Source organism: Cervus canadensis, chromosome 1, assembly GCF_019320065.1.
Source record: "Cervus canadensis isolate Bull #8, Minnesota chromosome 1, ASM1932006v1, whole genome shotgun sequence".
NCBI lineage: Eukaryota > Metazoa > Chordata > Mammalia > Artiodactyla > Cervidae > Cervus > Cervus canadensis.
The window spans coordinates 71,273,107-71,291,926 of NC_057386.1; the positions used below are offsets into that span (position 1 = coordinate 71,273,107).

General features: G+C 44.6%; 1 protein-coding gene across 9 annotated transcripts in view; it reads left to right on the top strand.

Moving 5' to 3' along the window:
- The window catches only part of ZNF827 (zinc finger protein 827), a 186,520-nt gene that overhangs the window by 48,570 nt on the left and 119,130 nt on the right, over positions 1-18,820 (top strand). For all 9 annotated transcript variants that reach the window (XM_043485114.1, XM_043485107.1, XM_043485124.1 and 6 more), the window contains exon 4: positions 5,597-6,077. In XM_043485114.1, the coding sequence (XP_043341049.1) occupies positions 5,597-6,077 (481 nt within the window). The remainder of the gene's footprint in view (positions 1-5,596; positions 6,078-18,820) is intronic.

Genomic DNA, 18,820 nt, shown 5'->3' on the forward strand with positions numbered 1-18,820 from the left:
ATTGGGGAGCGGCAGCCTAACCTGGCCTTGCAGGGTGACGCATTTGGGGGGCACGTGGAGGAAAACTTGGGGAGGAGTAAGAAGCAGGGCGAGACAGGTTCAGGAAGAGCTGTTGGACCTGCCCCTCTTCCTGGAGGGAGCACCCTCTTCTGTTGCTTTGCCCTCCAGCTTCAAACCCAGAGGCACACCCAGAGACTTCGAATAGGAAGCGTGAGGAAGTTGAAAGTCATCTGGCTTTAGCGTCCACGCTGTGGCAGGCCTGGGGGCCATTCCTGACAAGACTGGGTCCCTTTGAGGCTGTCAGGGTTTGAGTTGTCATAATTCCCAGGGTCACACTTAGCAAACATTGGAAGCTACTTTTTTCAGTGTTCTATTAGGGACAGTTGGGAGGCTTATGCCTGTAAGGAGCATATCGGGAATTGTCTAGACTACATGTCACTCTTAAGTGAGCTGGGGGAAAACTTAGGCAGCTAGCAATCTTTTTAGCAGACTCTATTAATGCTAATTTTGCCTGAAATGCATAGAGATCCAGTATCTGAGATGCAAGAAATCAAAAGAGCATGGACTTTTGATTTTGACAGACCTGCCCTTAAACCTTATTGCGCAGCTTACTAGCTAAGTGGCTGTGAGCAAATGCATCTTTAGACTAAATTTTCTCATCTGTTAAAGGGAAACAGTTATGTCTGTCTGGAAGGGATATCATTAATATTTAAGGAAATAATGGCAAAGTATTCAACACAGAAATGTTCAGTGGTAGTTGTTTGATTTCAGTAACGGTTGTTGAACACCTTAATAGTAATAACCATCATTTTTACTGATATTTGCAGTGGTCTGGCTGTTAACATTATTTGTAAAGTGTTTACTATCCTGCCATAGGAAGTGTAATGTAAAGTGTAACATAATGAGATAGTTGCTTTTCTCAAATTCTTGTAGTCTCATACTTATGAATAGATCAGGAATCACTGTTTAGAACTGAAGATATAAAAGAATGTGATCAGAACCTCTATTGACTTTAGGAAATAACTTGGAAAATTAAAAAAAAAAACTATAATATAATTTGTTTTCTACCCTTTGTCTTTGTCTCTGGGGAGTATACCATGCCCTTCATCATCAGAATCCATTTAACCAGGGGTTCTGGTTGGTTGAATTTTACTGAGCCAACTCAGGTGTTTTACTTGAACCCTCCTCATTCTCTGTCACCTCTTCCCAAAGAAAAATCTTGTATTTTACACCGGCATAAGTGGATTTCATTAAGTAGAAGGAGACTTTCAAAGAAGTGCCTTTAAAACTAAAATTTGCTCCGTTACTATGCCCTTACACTGGGGTTTAGAAATCAGGCCTGGCAAATTTAAAGCTTCAGTGAGCAGAAAACTTGCTTCTGGCCTGACACCTTGTAAGCCTGGTTTCAGCTCAGGGTCACTTAAAACAACCTATTTATAAACTCATGGAAAAAAAAAAAAAAAGCTGGGTTTTCAATAGCAGGAACTAGTGACCCTGAAACTGCAGGGAGATGAGTGGGGTGCCTTGGTGATACAGACGGTCGGCCACGACAGCGTTACAGATGAGAACAGCCAGGGCTCTGCAGGTCGTGGGGTCCTAGAATGCTTTCAGAACAAATCAATAACCAGTACAATGAAGCAGTTGTGTGAAGTGACTACTTTATTCAAACCCATGGTGTCCTAACCTGTTGAGCTTTTGAGGAGAGACATGTGAGAAGGGCTCACGCAAGTTTAATTTGCTCAGATGGTGCACACTTTCTTTTCTCTTCTCCACCTCACTTATGGGCTAGTGTTTTTTGCTTTCATCAAAGAGCTCATGATTTAATTTTGATGAGATAGACTTTAATTTTGCTAGATTTTGAAAACATGGTCTACAGAGAAACATCATGGTGGTTTCCTTAGGAATAGATACTCTCTGCTCTGTTCGCCAGAGGCTATGGTAGGAACAGATTTCCTAGTCTGAGTCCTGCCTCAGAAGCAGGGACAGTATGGCCTAAAGGTTAATATCTCAAACCCTGTGGTCAGAAAAACAAAAACAAAAAGCCTTAGTTAGACTTTCAGTAGCTGTGGAGCTTTGGGTAAATCATTTAACCTCTCCAAGCCTCTGTTTCCGCTCTTGGAGATAGTAATCATATGGTATATCTTGTGGAGTTGTTTTAAGGGTTAAATGAAATAATGGATATAAAGCACTTAATTTGATGCCCAGCATGGAGAAGCCCTCAAGAAATGTGGCTACTATCCAAAATGTAATTACTATCCAAAAGCCATCTGAATATATATTAACATTTACATTTAGAAATAAATCAATGACACGGCATAAAAGAATGACTCTAAATTTTATTGCTTTTCTCTCTTTGTGACACAAAGAGAATTTAGAAAAACTGATGAAAAGAATCTGAAATTGGTCCTTAATCCCATCACGCAGAAATAACCATTATTACCATGCTAATCTGTATAGCCTTCTGTATTTATTATATAGATTTACTTAAGGAACAATGGGATTCTTAACGGATTTGTTCAACTATAGTACTTACTGGGTTCTAGGCACTGTACATTTTCTGAAAGCCTGCCTTTTCTCCTTAATATATCATGCAAATGTTTTTATGGCTTGCTTCGGAAGGAGCTTGTAAATGCCTCCAGCTTCCTCGGGGTTATCTTAGATTTCCATTAAGTCTTTTACAACTTTCCTGGATGAGTGAGCATACAGGAATTCAATACGGAATTCGTAAGCTGGAATTGAACAGAGAAGGTGAGGAGGACAGGAACATGGGTGAAGAAATGGCAAGAAGCAGGCAGGGGTCAGGGTGCTGACTTTTTCTAGTCTCAGATGTGCTAGGTAAGGCAGTGGCCGCTAGGTTTGCCCCCTCCGAGCCTGCCTGGCCCCCTAAGCGGGGTGAGTGGAGGAGACGTTGTTCCCTACACTGTCCGACTGCTGCACGGGAGAGGGACACGGTGATACAACAGTCTTTAAACTTCTTGTGGTGGTGACATGCGCTGTCTGTGTAGGGTGACCAGCAGGCAGCCCCTCTCTACGTGACCTGGAAAGAATGACACGCTTTAGTCAAGGGTTTCTTGACCGTAGCCAACTGAGAGCGATTTTGAAGGCAATGTCAGGCTAAAGAGAGTACAGATGCTCCCAGAAGGGGCTTTTATTGTCAGGAGAGCAGGGGCGAGCCTTCCCTCCACGGCCAAATGTGAGCTTCAGCCCCTCTGGGCAGGTCTAGCTCAAATATAATGCTAAGTGTGACCGTCAGCACCACATCCACTGTTTTTCTTTTCCACACTCACTCATTTTCCTGCAACTAAATATAGCCAAGCCAGGATGGGGTGGAAAAGGAGCTGTGCATGGGGCTTGGGCATGAACTCTTTTGAATCCAGGATTTTGGATTTTAGAACCTGGACTCCATCCTTTTTCTTTTCCAGAAGCTGCTTCCGGAGCTTCCTTCTTGATTAGCGCCTGTCCTCTGCCGGGGCAATAGATGTCCGGACATTTCTGAAACGGGATCTGTCCCACCACCCTGCTCCCGGGGATGGCAGAAGCTTTCTGCCTAGTGACCTTTACCACCTGGCTCCGGGGCAAGCAGTGGGTGGCACCTGTCAGGGTCCCCCGGGGCTGTGACCGGAGGCCCCACAAAGCGCCAGCTCCCGTGTGAGCCGGGTAGAAGAGAGGGTGGGGAATGTTCCCGACTGTGTGAGGGAGAAAGCAAGTGAACCCATCCACTCCAGAGTGAAGTCCCTTTGTTGTGAAAGAACTGAGACAGTCCTCAGCCAGCAACAAAGGGTGTGTGGCACCCTCCAGCCTCTCCCCACCTGGCAGGCGGAAAGCCTTTTAATGAGCTGCTGAATTTAAGTGTATCTGGTTATTTCTTTGGAGAAATTCATGCTTTGGGGGACCCAGAATCTCTTCTGTTGTTTTTTTCAAAAAGCCACAGTGGGGTGCTGTAGCGACAGGATCTCACCATTAACTTAATTTCTTTGCTTTTGTTGGTCACTGAACATTATTTAAAAGTATGTTTTGGCTGGTGAATAATGCTTTTGGATTGCACTCAGAATGCATAAACAGCTGTAGTAAAACTTGCTCTCTTAGAAAGGAAGCCCACGCAGAGGGGCCAGGTGGCCCAGTGGATTAAGGAACCTTTAACCTTTCACCTTCATTCGACCCGGGTTCAAATCCTGCCTAGATCGCCAAAGAGGAGAGGTCGGTTTGACTCTGGGTTTGAATTCCTTTCCCTCGTTTTTTCCAAAATCACACAGTTCCCCAAATCTTTTGGCCCAAATCTACGCCATTGGCAGTTTCTGCTCGAGGGAGGGCCAGTCCTGAAATAGCAGGGTGGAGCAGGTCAGTGCTCAAGTACATTGGCAGAGATGAATGGGGAAGTTACAAGCTTACACCTGCCAGCTCCACGCCTGGCTCAGGCCAATGCAGCGGTTTCCTCACTTTTTCAAGCCCTAAATTTGATCATGACAGGAAGGAAAGAAAAACGTTTCTTCCCATTTTTACAGGTATTGTGCAGGCAAGGCTGGAACTGGGTTTCCAAGTCTGCATTCTTTCGTGGTAGACATGCCTATCTAGACCCTGCTAGAAAGAACCATATTTGGCACCTCTGGTTTCATCTTGCTGAGACTGTTTGGTGGGCATCAGCCTCTGGTTTTTCTTCCCCTGTGCTCCTTTTTTTTTTTTTTTTTAAATGCTGCCTGTAGATGGCTGGAGGAATACAGAAAGGAAGGGTGTCTTAGAAGCTTAGAGAGTTGTTTTTATTTATTTATTTTTGTCCACATTGCACAGCATGCAGGATCTTAGTTCCTTGACCAGAAGTCGAGCCCATGCCCCTACAGTGGGAGTGCGGATTCTTAACCACTTGGCCACCAGGGCAGTCCCTCCCTGTCTGCTTTCTTTATATGTCCTTTTGCTCTGGCCACGTGCTCCAGGGTCTCAATTTCTCTATGAAACGGGAATGCCCTGGAGGCATTATTTTCCACAGTCTTAATTACCTAGAGAAGCATTTTTGAAAGTGGAAATTATGTTTGCAAAGCATAACTACTTCTCTGGGTGGTAATCATTGGGTCCATGTAACATATTATATTGTGGGAAGAATGACTTGACAGGGTACCTCTTTTGACCACCCCCCCCCCCAACTAGTAATTACGTTAGTTCAAATTGTGCTGGGTTTATAATGTTTTCTTTGAAGACATCAACGGAGGTGGGATGACTAGAACATGAAGAGGTTTCTACCCTAGACAGCCTCCGTGGGCAGACAGCATCCCCGGTTGTTGAGTGTGGATCTCCTAGTGGACTCTTAACCTGTGTGGACCCGCTTTGTGTTTAGGGATGACCCTCATGACCTGAAATACGCGATGAAGTGCTCCTCTGGTGATGCGATTCCCTGGGCCAGGAAGGGAATGGCAGCCCCATTCCATTATTCTTGTCCGGAGAATCCCACGGACAGAGGAGCCTGGCGGGCTACAGTCCACAGGGTCGCGAAGAGTCAGACGTGACCCAGCAGCTCAGCCATGCAAACATGCAAAGGGTGGAGGCCCAGCAGGGCGTCCTCCGTCGGCACGCAGTGGCCAGCTCACTCTTGTTGCTTCTCCATCAGGTTCATCAGCACCAGGACCGGGGAGAGACCTTTCAGTGCCAGCTCTGCCCGTTCACTTCCTCCCGCCACTTCAGCCTGAAGCTCCACATGCGTTGCCATCAGCACTTCCTGAGGACAGAAGCCAAGGTGAAGGAGGAGCTCCCAGACCCCGAGGTCAAGGGGCCTCCCCACCTCAGTGACAGTGCCTGCCTGGGGCAGCAAAGGGAAGGAGGAGGGACAGAGCTAGTGGGGACCATGATGAAGTCCAGCACTCCAGAGAGGACTAGCCAGGGTGGGGCTGGCGTCTCGCCTTTGCTGGTGAAGGAGGAGCCCAAGGAAGATAACGGCCTGCCAACCTCCTTTCCTCTGAATGCTACCGACAGGCCAGCCAACCACACAAAGCTGAGAGAGCCCTCCGAGTTCGCGGCCAACAGTGCGTCCGCATTGTTCAGCCAGGACATCTCTGTTAAGATGGCGTCTGATTTTCTCATGAAGTTGTCAGGTACTTGAAGAGGGGTGTCCCCTCTCTCTCTCTCTCTCCCCCGTTTTGTCTCTATCCACCAGTATTCGTAGCTATACGATGAGCTGGTAGGACTAAGTGATTTCAAGGTCCCTCTACATGACAGCTGTCTGCACCCTCACACATTTTCTCCTTGAGACTTTTTTTTTTTTTAAACTGTCCTGTGGAAGTAGGCATGGCTGTGGTTTGGGTCTCGAAACAACAGAGATGGTTGATTTCTTTCTGGTTTCCCCCTGTTATGGGTTCCTGCTGTGGGGGACAGGTCACAGGCAGCCAGGTTGGTGACAGTTAGTTCTTTGTGTGACCTTGAACCCTATTTAACTTGTCTCTCCATTGACCTTAAACCTTATTTAACTTGTCTCTCCACTGGGTTCTTTGAAAGGGCTTGTATGGGACATCTTGCTTTGCATATACTCAAGTTCTTAATTGCCTTGATGTGAAAGATTCTAAAGGACATATACACAGAGTACTATCAGAAAAATTTTAGAGTTTTAAAATCTGAGCAAATGATAAAATTATCTTTAGGTTTTGTTTTTTCCTAATGGAAAGTTTTTTATTGTGGTTAAAAAAAAATATGAAATTTGCCCTCTTAACCATTTTCAGGTATCCAGTTCCTTAGCATTAAATATATTTACATTGTTGTGTAATCTTCACTACCATCTGTCTTCAGAACTTTTTCATCCTCCCAAACTGAAGCCCTGTACCCATTAACCAAGAATTCTTCCCTCCCCTCTGCCCTGGTAGTCACTATTCTACCTTCTGTCTCTGTGAACATAACTACACTAGGAACCTCATGTAAAGTGGAATTTAAAAAAAATTGTTAATATTCTTTTGCAGCTGCCTCAAGTGCTTTTTAGAAAGAAGTGGTAGTATGTCATAAAAATGTATTACTAATTGATACCACTTTCACCATCAAATTATACATGATGTTTCATTTAGTTCCCCACCCCCACACCGCCCCATCAGCCACCAATTTGTTTGATTAAGTCGTGGAATTGAATAGGGAGTGTCATGATGCCGGAGGAGCACTGTTTTTCCTGACTTTTTTGTAATGAGAAAACTTGTTGTGGGCCTGTGCTGCTACTCATTATATTTTTTAAAGTCTGATTTTAAATTTTAAAAGAGATGTAGAGGGTGGGGAAAGGTCGGCTGAGAATTGGTTCTGTCTCTCAGTAAAGACGGCAGGCCCCACGATGATTTCCAAATGCCATTTCAGCTCTTTGGAGATTGACAATACCCTTTTAAATGGAGAATAATTGGTCACCACCTTCCTTTAAATGGACTGTGAGTCAAATTTCACTAAATGTCATCGCCAGGTGAATTAGAGGTTCTGCTTCACTCTGAAGTCCCTTTGCTCAGTGACACGTCAGTCAGGTCTTCTGGAACGTTCCCATCACCCCAGGTCTGTGCCCCTCAGGAGTGCTCAGGGCTGGTTGGAAGAAATAAGGAAAGGCAGGGGATGGAAGTGAGGCGTCGCAGAAAGAACTGAGATGGAATGTCACAGGGAGGCACCCCACCCTGCGTGACCGGTGAGCACATCCTACGCCGTGAATGGTCAAGTGGCAGGAAGTCAGGTGCCTTGAGCGTGGCAATGAACAAAGATCTGTCCCTGCCTTCTCCTCTCCCATCCCAGCCAAGGGAACATGTGCTCTTGAAAACTCTGCATTTTACACATAAACATCTTTGGAGATGTGGGGAAAACATGGGCTTCTGGGTTTCGTTTTGCTGCAGATCCTTCAATTTTCACTTCTGGGAGAGCACTGGTTCTTTCTTGATAGTATGTCCCACCAATGTCAGAGCAAAAGGGGCTCGTTTCCTGGGCTCTTCTAGTGCTTCCTGAAGGGAAGGAGTGCAATGGTGGGCGTGTTCACTTAGGATGGCTAAATGGGACATTTCCTTACTTAGCAGACAAGGGGGAAACTGGAGGGGTGAGTAGCTCTTAGGAAGAAGGTGTCTTCTTTACTCCAGGACTCCAGAAAGTTTTTAAATCCTGAGGAAGGTGAGAGAGGGTAGAGGAAGGCTTGATAATACACGACTTCTGGTGGGCTTAGCTATGGGTGCCCCACATCAGTCTGTAATTAGCTACAGACCCATTCTCAGGGAGTGTAAGATAAGACCTGTGGCTGCTGAAAGCCAGGCTTGCAAACAGGAGGAACACAAGAGGAAAAGCCAGTCAGGAGGCTGGGGTGGAAAACCATGCGCCCAAGCCTTCTCCTGTCATCTGTTTCCTCAGCCGGCTATTAACGGGGACTTGTTTACGGGTTTGGCAGTCGCAGTATTTACTGACTGATCAACGGGCATAAGAAAACAGATAACAAATGCACGCTGTTTATGCAAAAGGCCCGTGCAGCTATTTTATGGTGGCTTACTAGAGGTCCTGAAACCTGACTTGTGTGCACTGTTACCTAGCAACCTGTTACAAAGTCACCGGGGAGTGAGATGCATCGGTAATTTTTTTGTGTGTGTGCATATTTGGATGTAAATGTAAACTTGGTGACAGGGGCAGCGCAGCCCACGGGAGAAGATATGTGAAAAGGAAAGGAATACATTTTCGGGGGAGAGGGAGAGATTATTATTTTTTTTCTTCCACTTGCTCTATGGTTGATCAGGCCCTATAATTGATATCGGCTCGTGCCAGGGTACTCCACCTGGCTGTGTCCGTGGCTGTGATCCCGGGACCAAAGGGCCAGACCCCGGGGAGCTGTGGCTGAGCTTCTAGCTCTTTCCCTTATCAGATGTTGGGTTAGCATTGGGCCTTGTCCCCCAGCCTCATAACGGTGCCATTGTTCTCGTCTTGAATTTTTGAGCCAGGCTCTGTGCGTGCACCTGCTGGGACCCTAGGGTGCAGCTGTTTGTGGACACCGGGGCTGGGAGCCTCTGCCAGCCACGTCATTGCAGAACCGGAGCACAGAGACAAATTCAAGCGTGTCCGTATCTTCTTGTTTTCAAAAGCGAGATGGAAAACACTTGATTCTTTCTTGCTTGCTGATTAAGGGGAGTCTTTCTTGCTCCTTCAACACACATTCAACACACAAATGACTTTAAGGGAACCCAGGAGGATTAAAGGGCTTCCAAGGTGTTGCTAGTGGTAAAGAATCTGCCTGCCAATGCAGGAGATGCAAGAGAGTGGGTTTGATCCCTGAGTCGGGAAGATCCCGTTGGAGTAGGAAGTGACAACCCACTCCAGTATTCTTGCCTAGAGAATTCCATGGACAAAGGAGCCTGGCGGGCTACAGTCCAGGGAACCACAGACTCACTGCACTACTGAACACACACACAGTAGTAGTAAAAATCGCTGGTGGAATGCTGTTTTAAGGGGACTCGAAGGCCACCCATCCCGATCCCCATTTTGAGGATTCCCAGCATCTGTGATTGTGACATCAAACCCCTTCCCCAAACCATCGAGACTTCTCCTGCCTGAGCCCACACTTAACATTCCTTAGTCCTTTGCGATTAATGTTTCCTAGGACCAAGGCTTCCCAGGCTCAGCACTGTAATTGCCCCAGAGGAGAAGATGGGGCAGCCCTTGCTGATGGCTTTCTGGGATGACGGCAAAGATAATTTTGAAAACTCTGCTCTACGTTTCAGCCTAGGAGACAAGCCTTTGAGGGCTGCAGCCTGCATGTTTGCCCAGATCTTTCTTGGAATCCAGAAGGCAGACTGTCTCATGTCAGGGCGAGGGATTCAGTAGCCGCATGACTGGGGCTTTGCAAGGGAGGGGAGGTTAAATTCCTACAGTTTCTGTGCCACCTCTTCTTAATCTAGCAGCAGAGCTCACCTTGACTGACATTAGACTTACCTGGGAAGCTTTTGTATTTTACATGCCAGGGTCCAGCCCCACTGCCAGAAATTATGATTTAGTTGGTCTGGGATAGGACCTAGACATTGGTGTTTTCTTTAAAATCCTCAGATGATTCTAAAAATGCAGCAAGGCCTAAGGACCACTGATGTGGAAGCTGCACTTGATACCTGGTTGGTTTGTTTGTTTCCAGTACAGTTATAGTTTTTTTCAGTACAGCCCTTTTCCCTCACTCTCTGTTCCAGACCATGAAAAGGGCCTGGTGCTGTGGGCTGGGTCTGAAGCATTCAGCGTAGGTCAAGGTTGACCTGAACTGGAGGCCTGGCTGAGTCATGGTCATTGAGCCCCATGTTTCCCCCTCGTGGGGCCACATGACAGGAGAATTAAAACAAGCATCTGGATGTTCTGCAGTTAGAATTAGAAAATCTTGAGACTCATCTGTAACATCTAGGAACTGGGAGTATCGTCATTAGACGCCTGATTAAAAGTTGCCTGCTGTGGCCTTACATCACTTCTCTTTCTGAAAAACCACACTTTTCAAGATATCACATGTAAATCTAACTCTCCAAATTAGAACCAAGCAGTTGACAGAAACTTGGCACCTCAGTTGTTGGCTGGGAATATCTTTTTAATCTTCTTGTACTGGGTTTTTTGAAAATAAAAAGATACAAGTCATTTCAACTATTTTTAGTTTGGAAACTGGCCAAAAAAATGTTCTGTCTCCCGCATTCTATTAATTTCATAAAATTGAGGCTGAAAACATCTTAACCATGAGAGGTGGATTTCAGAAAGCAATGACTTGCAAATGAGTCCAAGCTGAATTGTTTCAAATGTGTTAGGAGCTCAGCGGTAAAATGGCAAAGGTTTTCTTGAATCAACAACGGGGAGCTGGTGAGTGTTTGTGTTGTATCTTGCGGGTTCCCATGGGCCTTTGCTCTGCCACCTCCATCTATTTCCCAGAATTTTATGCATCTGTAGTTACAATACCATTTGTCTGTAAAGGGCAGCTCCTTATCCAGTGATACCTTTGTTTGTGCTGCCAGAGAAGGTGGGAGCCAGCAGACGCCTGGTAAACGAGGCATCCTTATTATCTGCTGACTCTGATTGGCTGTCAAACATCTTAGCATCTTTCTTCCAAAGAAAAGTCAGTTTTCTGCCATTCATGACCTCAGGTTTCACTGCCCTTAACTGGAGCTCTTCCTATGCCTAAGTATGCCTTCTGGAAAGGTTTATTTTGGGCAGCCTTCCTTCGCATCTTCAGTGTGGCCTTTCTTAACCCTGCCTGGCTTTTCTCATGATGAGCACTCAACTGATCATGTGACTAAAATTCTTCGTGTCAGAAGGGGCCTCCCTCATATGTGCAGGCAGTCCAAATGCCTTGTTGCAATCCTGGATTTTACCAAAGTGGTGGGTGATTCGTGTGAGAGAGAGTGTGTGGCTCTTTTCCTGTTTTTCCTCTTTTCCTGCAAGTCGGTTTTCCTGACTTGCAGCTCCACGAGACAAGGGCTGATCTGAGTCACAAAAGGGAGCAGGTGGTTGTTACAAGAAGATGGGGCCTGGAGTCACACACTCACATGCTCAGGCTTCCAGGGACGGGGGATTTGCGACACTGACTAATTGTTTATGGTTTTTCCTGAACAATCAGTTGCTTAGTACCTTGTTATTGTTGTTCGGTTGCTAAGTCACATCCGACTCTTTGCGACCCCGAGAACTGCAGGCTCCTCCGTCCTCCGCTGTCTTCTGGAGTGTGCTCAAACTCATGTCCACTGAGTCAGTGACACTAGTTAGCACTATGCCTGCTCCAGGCCATCGAACCCACTTGAACTTCTAACAACCCTAGAGGAAGACACTGTTCGTGTTCCCATTGTACAGATGGAAACTGAGAAACAGAGGCTCAGACACGGGTCATGTTTCCACAGCTACTAAGAGCTGGGACTGGGGTTCCAAGCCAGGCAGTCAGGCTCCAGCATCCCTTCCGCCAAATCACTAAGTAAGAAGTGGTAAAACCGGAAGTTGGCTCTGTCCTCCGTCCTGGTTGTTGTAGTAGAGTCAGAGTCCCCAGCAAGGGAGCCATTCTCTGAATCTCATAGCTTAGAAATTGTACTAAGGCTTTTAGGCTTCTCACGCATTGTTTAGTGCAAATAGAGCAGTGATGGTAAGGCCAGTTACAGTGTATCTTCAAATACACTTGTATCTTGTAACAGGCATGTAGTTGAGGAAATCAAGATGGCAAGTCAGTAGTTTAGAGGTGCTGCCACTGGAATCCAGGTGTTTCTTTCCTCACTGTGCTGGATAAGGTTTACCTCCTTCTAGAATTGTCCACAGAGTAACTTTTTATCTTGATAGACTTGGGGAAGTTGATCAAAGTCTGTATTTCTGCAAAACTGAATCCAGGTCATTTTCTGCCTTCCCTCAGAAGTCACATTTTCTTCTACTCACCACTGTTGTTACTCTTGTTGCTACTTCTACTATTATCATCCTGAGCCTTGTTACTGATCAGATGGGTCTACAGTGAGCCAGGCGCTGTGCCAACGACGCAATGTAATTTCTCAGTTAACCCTCCCAATAGCCCAATTAATGTTAAACCTATTTTATAGACGAGGAAGCTGAGGCTTAGAAAGTTTCAGGGGCAAGGGATAGAGCTAACTGCCTAACGGCAAAGCTTGGCTGCTGAACACTTAATGAGCTATTACCTAATTTTTTTTTTTTCTCAGTTGAGCGAAGTGTCTTTTGACCTCCGTCTGCTTTACTGTTTATTTTCCTTGGCTTCAGACCGTGGCATCCCTTTTAATGCATGCTAATTCAGTCACTAATCTGGTTAACTTTTTTGTGTCTTCAAAATACACCCACAATCTGTCCCTTGGAGGGCAGCCTCTCCGGGGGCTGTCACCCTCACACGTAATCAGCTTGCCCCTCCAGCTCCCTCCCTGATGCCTCTCGCCACCCCAGGAGCATCCCCCCTTCCAGGCCATCAAGGCGTTCCTGGACACTCCCAATACCTCGGGCATCAGGTTGTGCCCCTGCCTGGCTCCTTTCTACTGAGTGACTGTATCCCCTCTACTCTTAAGAAAAATGCTGAGTCTTCACCAGCTCATAGACACACCCCGTCATTTCCATTTACCTGCCTTCACTCATGTTCTAGGAGTCTGGTCATTTGAACCATGGAGTTCCATGTATCCTTCTCCTGTTAGATAAAAGGGAGGGGGGAGGTTTTAAAAAGAATTAATAATGTTATTAAAACTAAAATAACTAGGAAATGCCCTGGTGGTCTAGCAGTTAGGAATCTGCGCTTCTACTGCACGGGGCACAGGTTTGATCCCTGGTTGAGGAACAAAGATCCTCGCAAACAAACCCAAAACAACAAACTCGTTTAATGCACCTCTGACCTCCAGTGGTTCTATGTCTTTGTAGAGAATTTCTAGCAATATTGAGCCTCCTTGCTGATACCTGCCCCCACTGTCCCTGCCCCAGTTCTGCTCACTGTGCTCAGCTGCCTCCGCTGAGTCTTAAGACCCAGGTGGAGACTTGTATTATTGATTGTGTCTTAGTCTTGCCTCTTCAACTCTGTTTCAGATTGCTGGGCCAGGGGTGGGGGGGCGGGCAGTGTTCAGGAAGAGATAATATTTCCTTTTTAATGTCTTTTTCTTTGCACAGTATCATCCACAGTGCATTCCGTGGTAGATGATAAGAAAGATATTTTATTAGTCATATCTATTCTGGAAGTCAGGTTTTCAGAGGTTGTGATATTACTTCACTTAGAAAGAGAAAGATTTGCAAATTCACAACCAACTCTATAGTGCTGTCAAGAGGCTGGAAGGAAAAGATGATCCGTGGAAAGAAAGCAAAAGGGAGCCTCCAACAGTGTGAGCGCCTTGGTGTTGACCAGGAACTCAGCTGGTAGGGCCAAGTCTAGGAACCAGAGTCTTGCATACAGTTAAGTAACAACCTGTCTGCAATTTAGCAGCTCAGCACAATAGCCATTCACTTAACTCACGAGTTTGGGCATCTTTGACCAGGGTGCTTCTTCCAGTCTCTCCTGGGCTGACTCATTGGTCTGCAGGACCTTGCCAGGTTGCCAGGGCATGGCTGGTCTCAGATGACTCTGGCCAGAATGGCCTCTCTCTGTCCTCCAGGGTCTTCCATCCTTCAGTGGGTTTGCCTGAGCTTGCCCATGTGGCAGCTGGACTGTCCTTGGTTCCAAAGGAGAGAGCAGCAATGCTTCCGGCCTCAGGGGGCTGGACTCAGAACCGGCCCAGCATCACTTCCGCCACCTTCCAGTGACCAAAGCCAACCACAACTGCAGCCCAGATTCAAAGGGCAGGAGAATCTCCACTTCTTAATGGCAGGCGCTGTGGAGTCACGTGACAAAAGGGGTGGGTTTTCAGGGAGAGGAATCACAGTCATCATTTGGTGGAGTTCCTCAGACTCTCTGGGTGGGTGTTCCATGAAGACAAAAACACATTACAATCTCCATGTATGAACCAGAATGTCAGTACAGTCACTTAAAATGACAGGTGGGACCATCAAGAGGAGATGTCATTTGGGGCAGATGGGCACCAACTTCCCTGGAAAGTGTTGGAAATCTATTATCCAATCATTAATTTTTCTTTTTTCTGGTCTCAAGTCACCTCGAGCTGTATGTCACTTCACCGCTGTTTGTGCAATTTTTTTTTTTTGATATGTTAATAGTGTGAATTTATAATGCAGTTTTCTTTCCCATGTACTCCTGGCTTGAGGCTTGATTGGTTTTTCAGGACTGGCTCTTCCTGCTTTTGACAAGGGAGAGATCTCCGTTAAGTGATGACTGCAGATAGCCACACTTGCTCGTCGTGTGTGGCTTGGAATAGTTTGGTTCACAGAGAAAAGCCTTGTTTATTTGTTTTAAAGGTCTGTGGCGTTGCTTATTGTTATTACCCTCGACCTTGCTCCAGAGGCACTTTTGTTTTCCCTCTGTTACTACGTCTGCAATCGCAGTAGCTTCACAGGGGACTTGCGTGGTCCTAGTCTGGGGACATAGATCCTGAAGTGTAACTTAGGATTAGCTCAGATGGGGATAACAAATGTAATGAAATATAATGAGAAATATAAGATGGTTAAGACTTTTCCCAACACTAAATATAAAATGACTTAAGACCAGTTAAGTGGTCTACATTATGAGAGAACAAGATCTGAAAACATTTAGCTAATGTTTTAAACCTTCTATTTGAATATAATATTCTTCACTGTTATTAGCTATTATTTAATGAATTCTTGGCTTTCCGTATGACTTCAGGAGGCAATTTATTTTCTTCTCACACCAAGTACATCAAGCTGTCAAAAAAAAAAAAAAAAAATCCCAGATACCCAAACAGATCATACATCCTTACATAGGCTTACAAGGGAACTTGGGTCTCTCCAACAGCCCTGATTTGTAATCTGGAGAGTTGAGCTCTGATTCTGAATCATGAATGAGCTGTATGACTTTAAAAAGGTCGTATCATTCTCTGAGACTGTATTTTCTTATTGTAAAATAATGGATTGAAAAACAGTAATGGTTTTCATTTTGTGTGTTTTTAAGCAATTGAATTCATTTTTATCAAGCAAAATCTTAAAGTACAGACTCAATATATAAAGCACAAAAATACGTAATTTATGTATTTTAAAATTTAATTTTATCTTTTATGTTCTCATTTATTATATTTATTTCTTCTAAAAGTCCAACAATTAGAAAAAAGTTGCTAAGTGATAAGCCCTGAACATGAAATTAGTGTTAGGATGAGTGTTATGAGCAGTGTTAGCATCTAGTATGTTTCTATAAATTTATTTTGCTGATTGCAGCTTCAAGAAATATCATTTACACAAGGGCATTGTGACAAATGAGATAATATTTTTAACAATTCGCCTTGTAATCTCATGATCCTTTTAATTAAATTTGTTCAGCTGCTTGAAAGGAGAGTATGATAATAAAAAGTTTTTGCTTTTAAGTTGACACATTTAGCAACTGCCCTTATTCCTTATCATAATAAAGGGCAGACACGAAACATCCTAAACTTTCAATAGGCACTAAAGCCGTCTATAATTCTATATTAACTACTTGATTATTACTCAGTTGCTTCGCCAATGGTGCTACTGGTAAAGAATTTGCCTGCCAGTGCTGGAGACTCAAGGGATGTGGGTTTGATCCCTGGGTTGGGAAGATACCCTGAAGAAGGAAATGGTTACCTGCTCCAGTATTCTTGACTGGAAAATCCCATGGACAGAGGAGCCTGGCAGGCTACAGTCCATGGGGTCGCAAAGAGTCAAACACAGTTGAGCACACACGAGTATGCATTACTCAGTTAACTGATATTTGAAAATTTATTTGATCTCTCTAGTCTCATTTTTCATCTACACAGTGGGGATAATGGTAGTACTACTTCAAGGGATTGTTGAGAGGATCAGATAAATTAATCCAAATACTGGCCCATATTAAGTGCTCTATAAATGATAGCACCAAGTATATCTAAATGTCTGCATGTTTCTGTCTGTCAGCCATGATCGGAAGCTTCATCACAGCAGACACACTCGTTTCCTACATCTAGGTTAAGACAGTGGTCCTCCACCAGAGGCGTGCTCAGAGGGTAGTTTCAGTGTCTCGAGAAATGGTTTTCACGACTGGGAAATGCTGTTGGCATATAATGGGTAGAGACTAGGGATGCTCCTGGACCTCCTTCTATTTATAGGATAGCCCCCAAAGCAAATTATCCAGCCCAGAATGTCAGTGTTGCTGAGGTTGACAAAGCCTGATTTAAGGCATGCATATAGACCCTACTGATGCCATAATTGTACATTTTACATGCATAGGCCTGAATTTTTGGAAAGATTTGTGCGTCTGCTCAGTTACTTTATTCGTATCTGACTCTTTTGTGATCCCATGGACTGTCCCCTGCCAGGCTTCTCTGTCCATGGGATTTGCCAGGCAAGTATACTGGAGTGGATTGCCATGCCCTCCTCCAGGGGATCTTCCTGACCCAGGGCTCAAACCCGCGTTTCCTGTGTCTCCTGCATTGCAGGTGGATTCTGTACCACTGAGCCATTGGGGAAACCACATATAACCAAAATGCTGCCACTCCTATGAGGCAGGAAGAACAAGTGATACACAGGACTGAATTAACTTGTTAACATAAGTTAAGCTATCAGTGGTCTCCAGAAAGATGACATTTTATATATAACAGAGTTAAGGCTCCACATTTTATTTTTTATTTATTTTTTTTAAGGCTCCACATTTTAAAATGAACTTTTAAATTAAGTTAAATAATTTTTAAAGCTTCACTTTGAAACCGATATTTGTTGGAACCCCTGAAGCTTGACCCAGGGTTCCTTGGGATACTTTTTGAAAACCACCAATCTGCAGTTCCTTCCTGGTCCAAGAGTCTTTGACTCTGCTTTAGCGGGAGGTGGTAAATAAAATTCTTAACGAGGCCTAACTTTTTCATGGAGCAGCTCAGTAGTCACAAAATTGCCAGACTCCGAACTGAAAGAGTGCTCTGTCTTATTAAACTCAAGGAAAGTGTCATTCTCCTTCACCAGAGGGAATGGACAAGGCAAAACAGAAGCAGTCATGTTGCAGACTCTTCTTCCGCCCTCTTAAATCTTTAGAAAGTTCCTCCCTACCAGAAAATGTCCCTTTCCTTCAGGTTACATCCCACCCTTTCCTCATTTCTCACTAACGATGCTTAGCTCACGCCAGATCACTTCTGTCCAACACCCACGGTGCAACTGCTTGGCTCCGTATCCTTAAAGGCACTTGGACTGTGTCGGAGAGAAAGGAGAGAGCTTGGGTGCGTTTTCAGCAAGAAACCCTGAAAGTCTAGTGTCTGATTTGAAGGTGTCAGTCCTTTAACCTCTTGGGGCCTTGCTTCCTTCACTTCTCAGATGAACATGGTAATAATACTTGTCTCCTGTGGTTGATGGAAGGAGCGATTCCTGTATAACAATTCAAATGCTAGTTGTGTGTGTCGTTGAAACAAATAGTGGTCTTTTGCTAAAAAAAATTTTTTTACTTACTTGTCTGTGCTGGGTCTTAGTTGTAGCACATGGACTCTTTAGTTGTGACATGCAGTCTCTTAGTTGTGATGTGTGGGATTTAGTTCCCCAACCAGGGATCGAACCCAGGCCCTCTGCATTGGGAGCATAGGGTCTTAGCCACTGTACCACCAGCGAAGTCTCCAAATAACGGTCTTTAAGGAAGCTATATAGCATTGTCCTGGGGTCAGAGATGGGAGGGGCTTAGACAGAAGGTCAGTGTGTATTGATGATGCTGAGGACACTTCGCTAGAATGGCAGTTCCTTTTACAGCTCGTGCATGCTGGCCTATTAGAATTAGAAACTTGGAATCATTTTATCCCAGTGGCTTCCCCATCCCCTTCCCATACTAGCATTTATCTTGAATCCTTTCTAAATCCTGATTTAGAAAAAACTGATTTATTTCATTTCAATGGCAACCGAGCTCTGTTGAGTGCATTGACTTAACAGATATACTTAATTTTTAGTCATAATTTTCTCAGGTCACAAAATACTTGAACAGGGAGAGAAGTGGGTCTCTTGGTTAGTTGGGCTTCCTTGCTGCATTAAGTAGAGTGTCTAAAGCTTTAAGATACATAAACAGAAGTCAGGGCAGTTGCTGTGAAAGTTCTTTATGAATTGAATTCCATATGTGCACAGATCTTCTTAGTGGTGAGAATGAAGCAAAGATTAGGCAGTGAGTCATAAATTACTGCTTTTCTCTAGCAATTTCCCCAAAGAGAAAGAAAACATCTTTAGTTCCACCTTTCTCTGTAAAAGATAATAGGCTTTTTAAAAGTATGATAGTAAAAAATGATGGCAATTATTGTCATATTAATTTTAAAATATAGGGCTTTATATACTATTCTCAGTGCAAATATTTCTGGTAATTGAGAGACAGCAG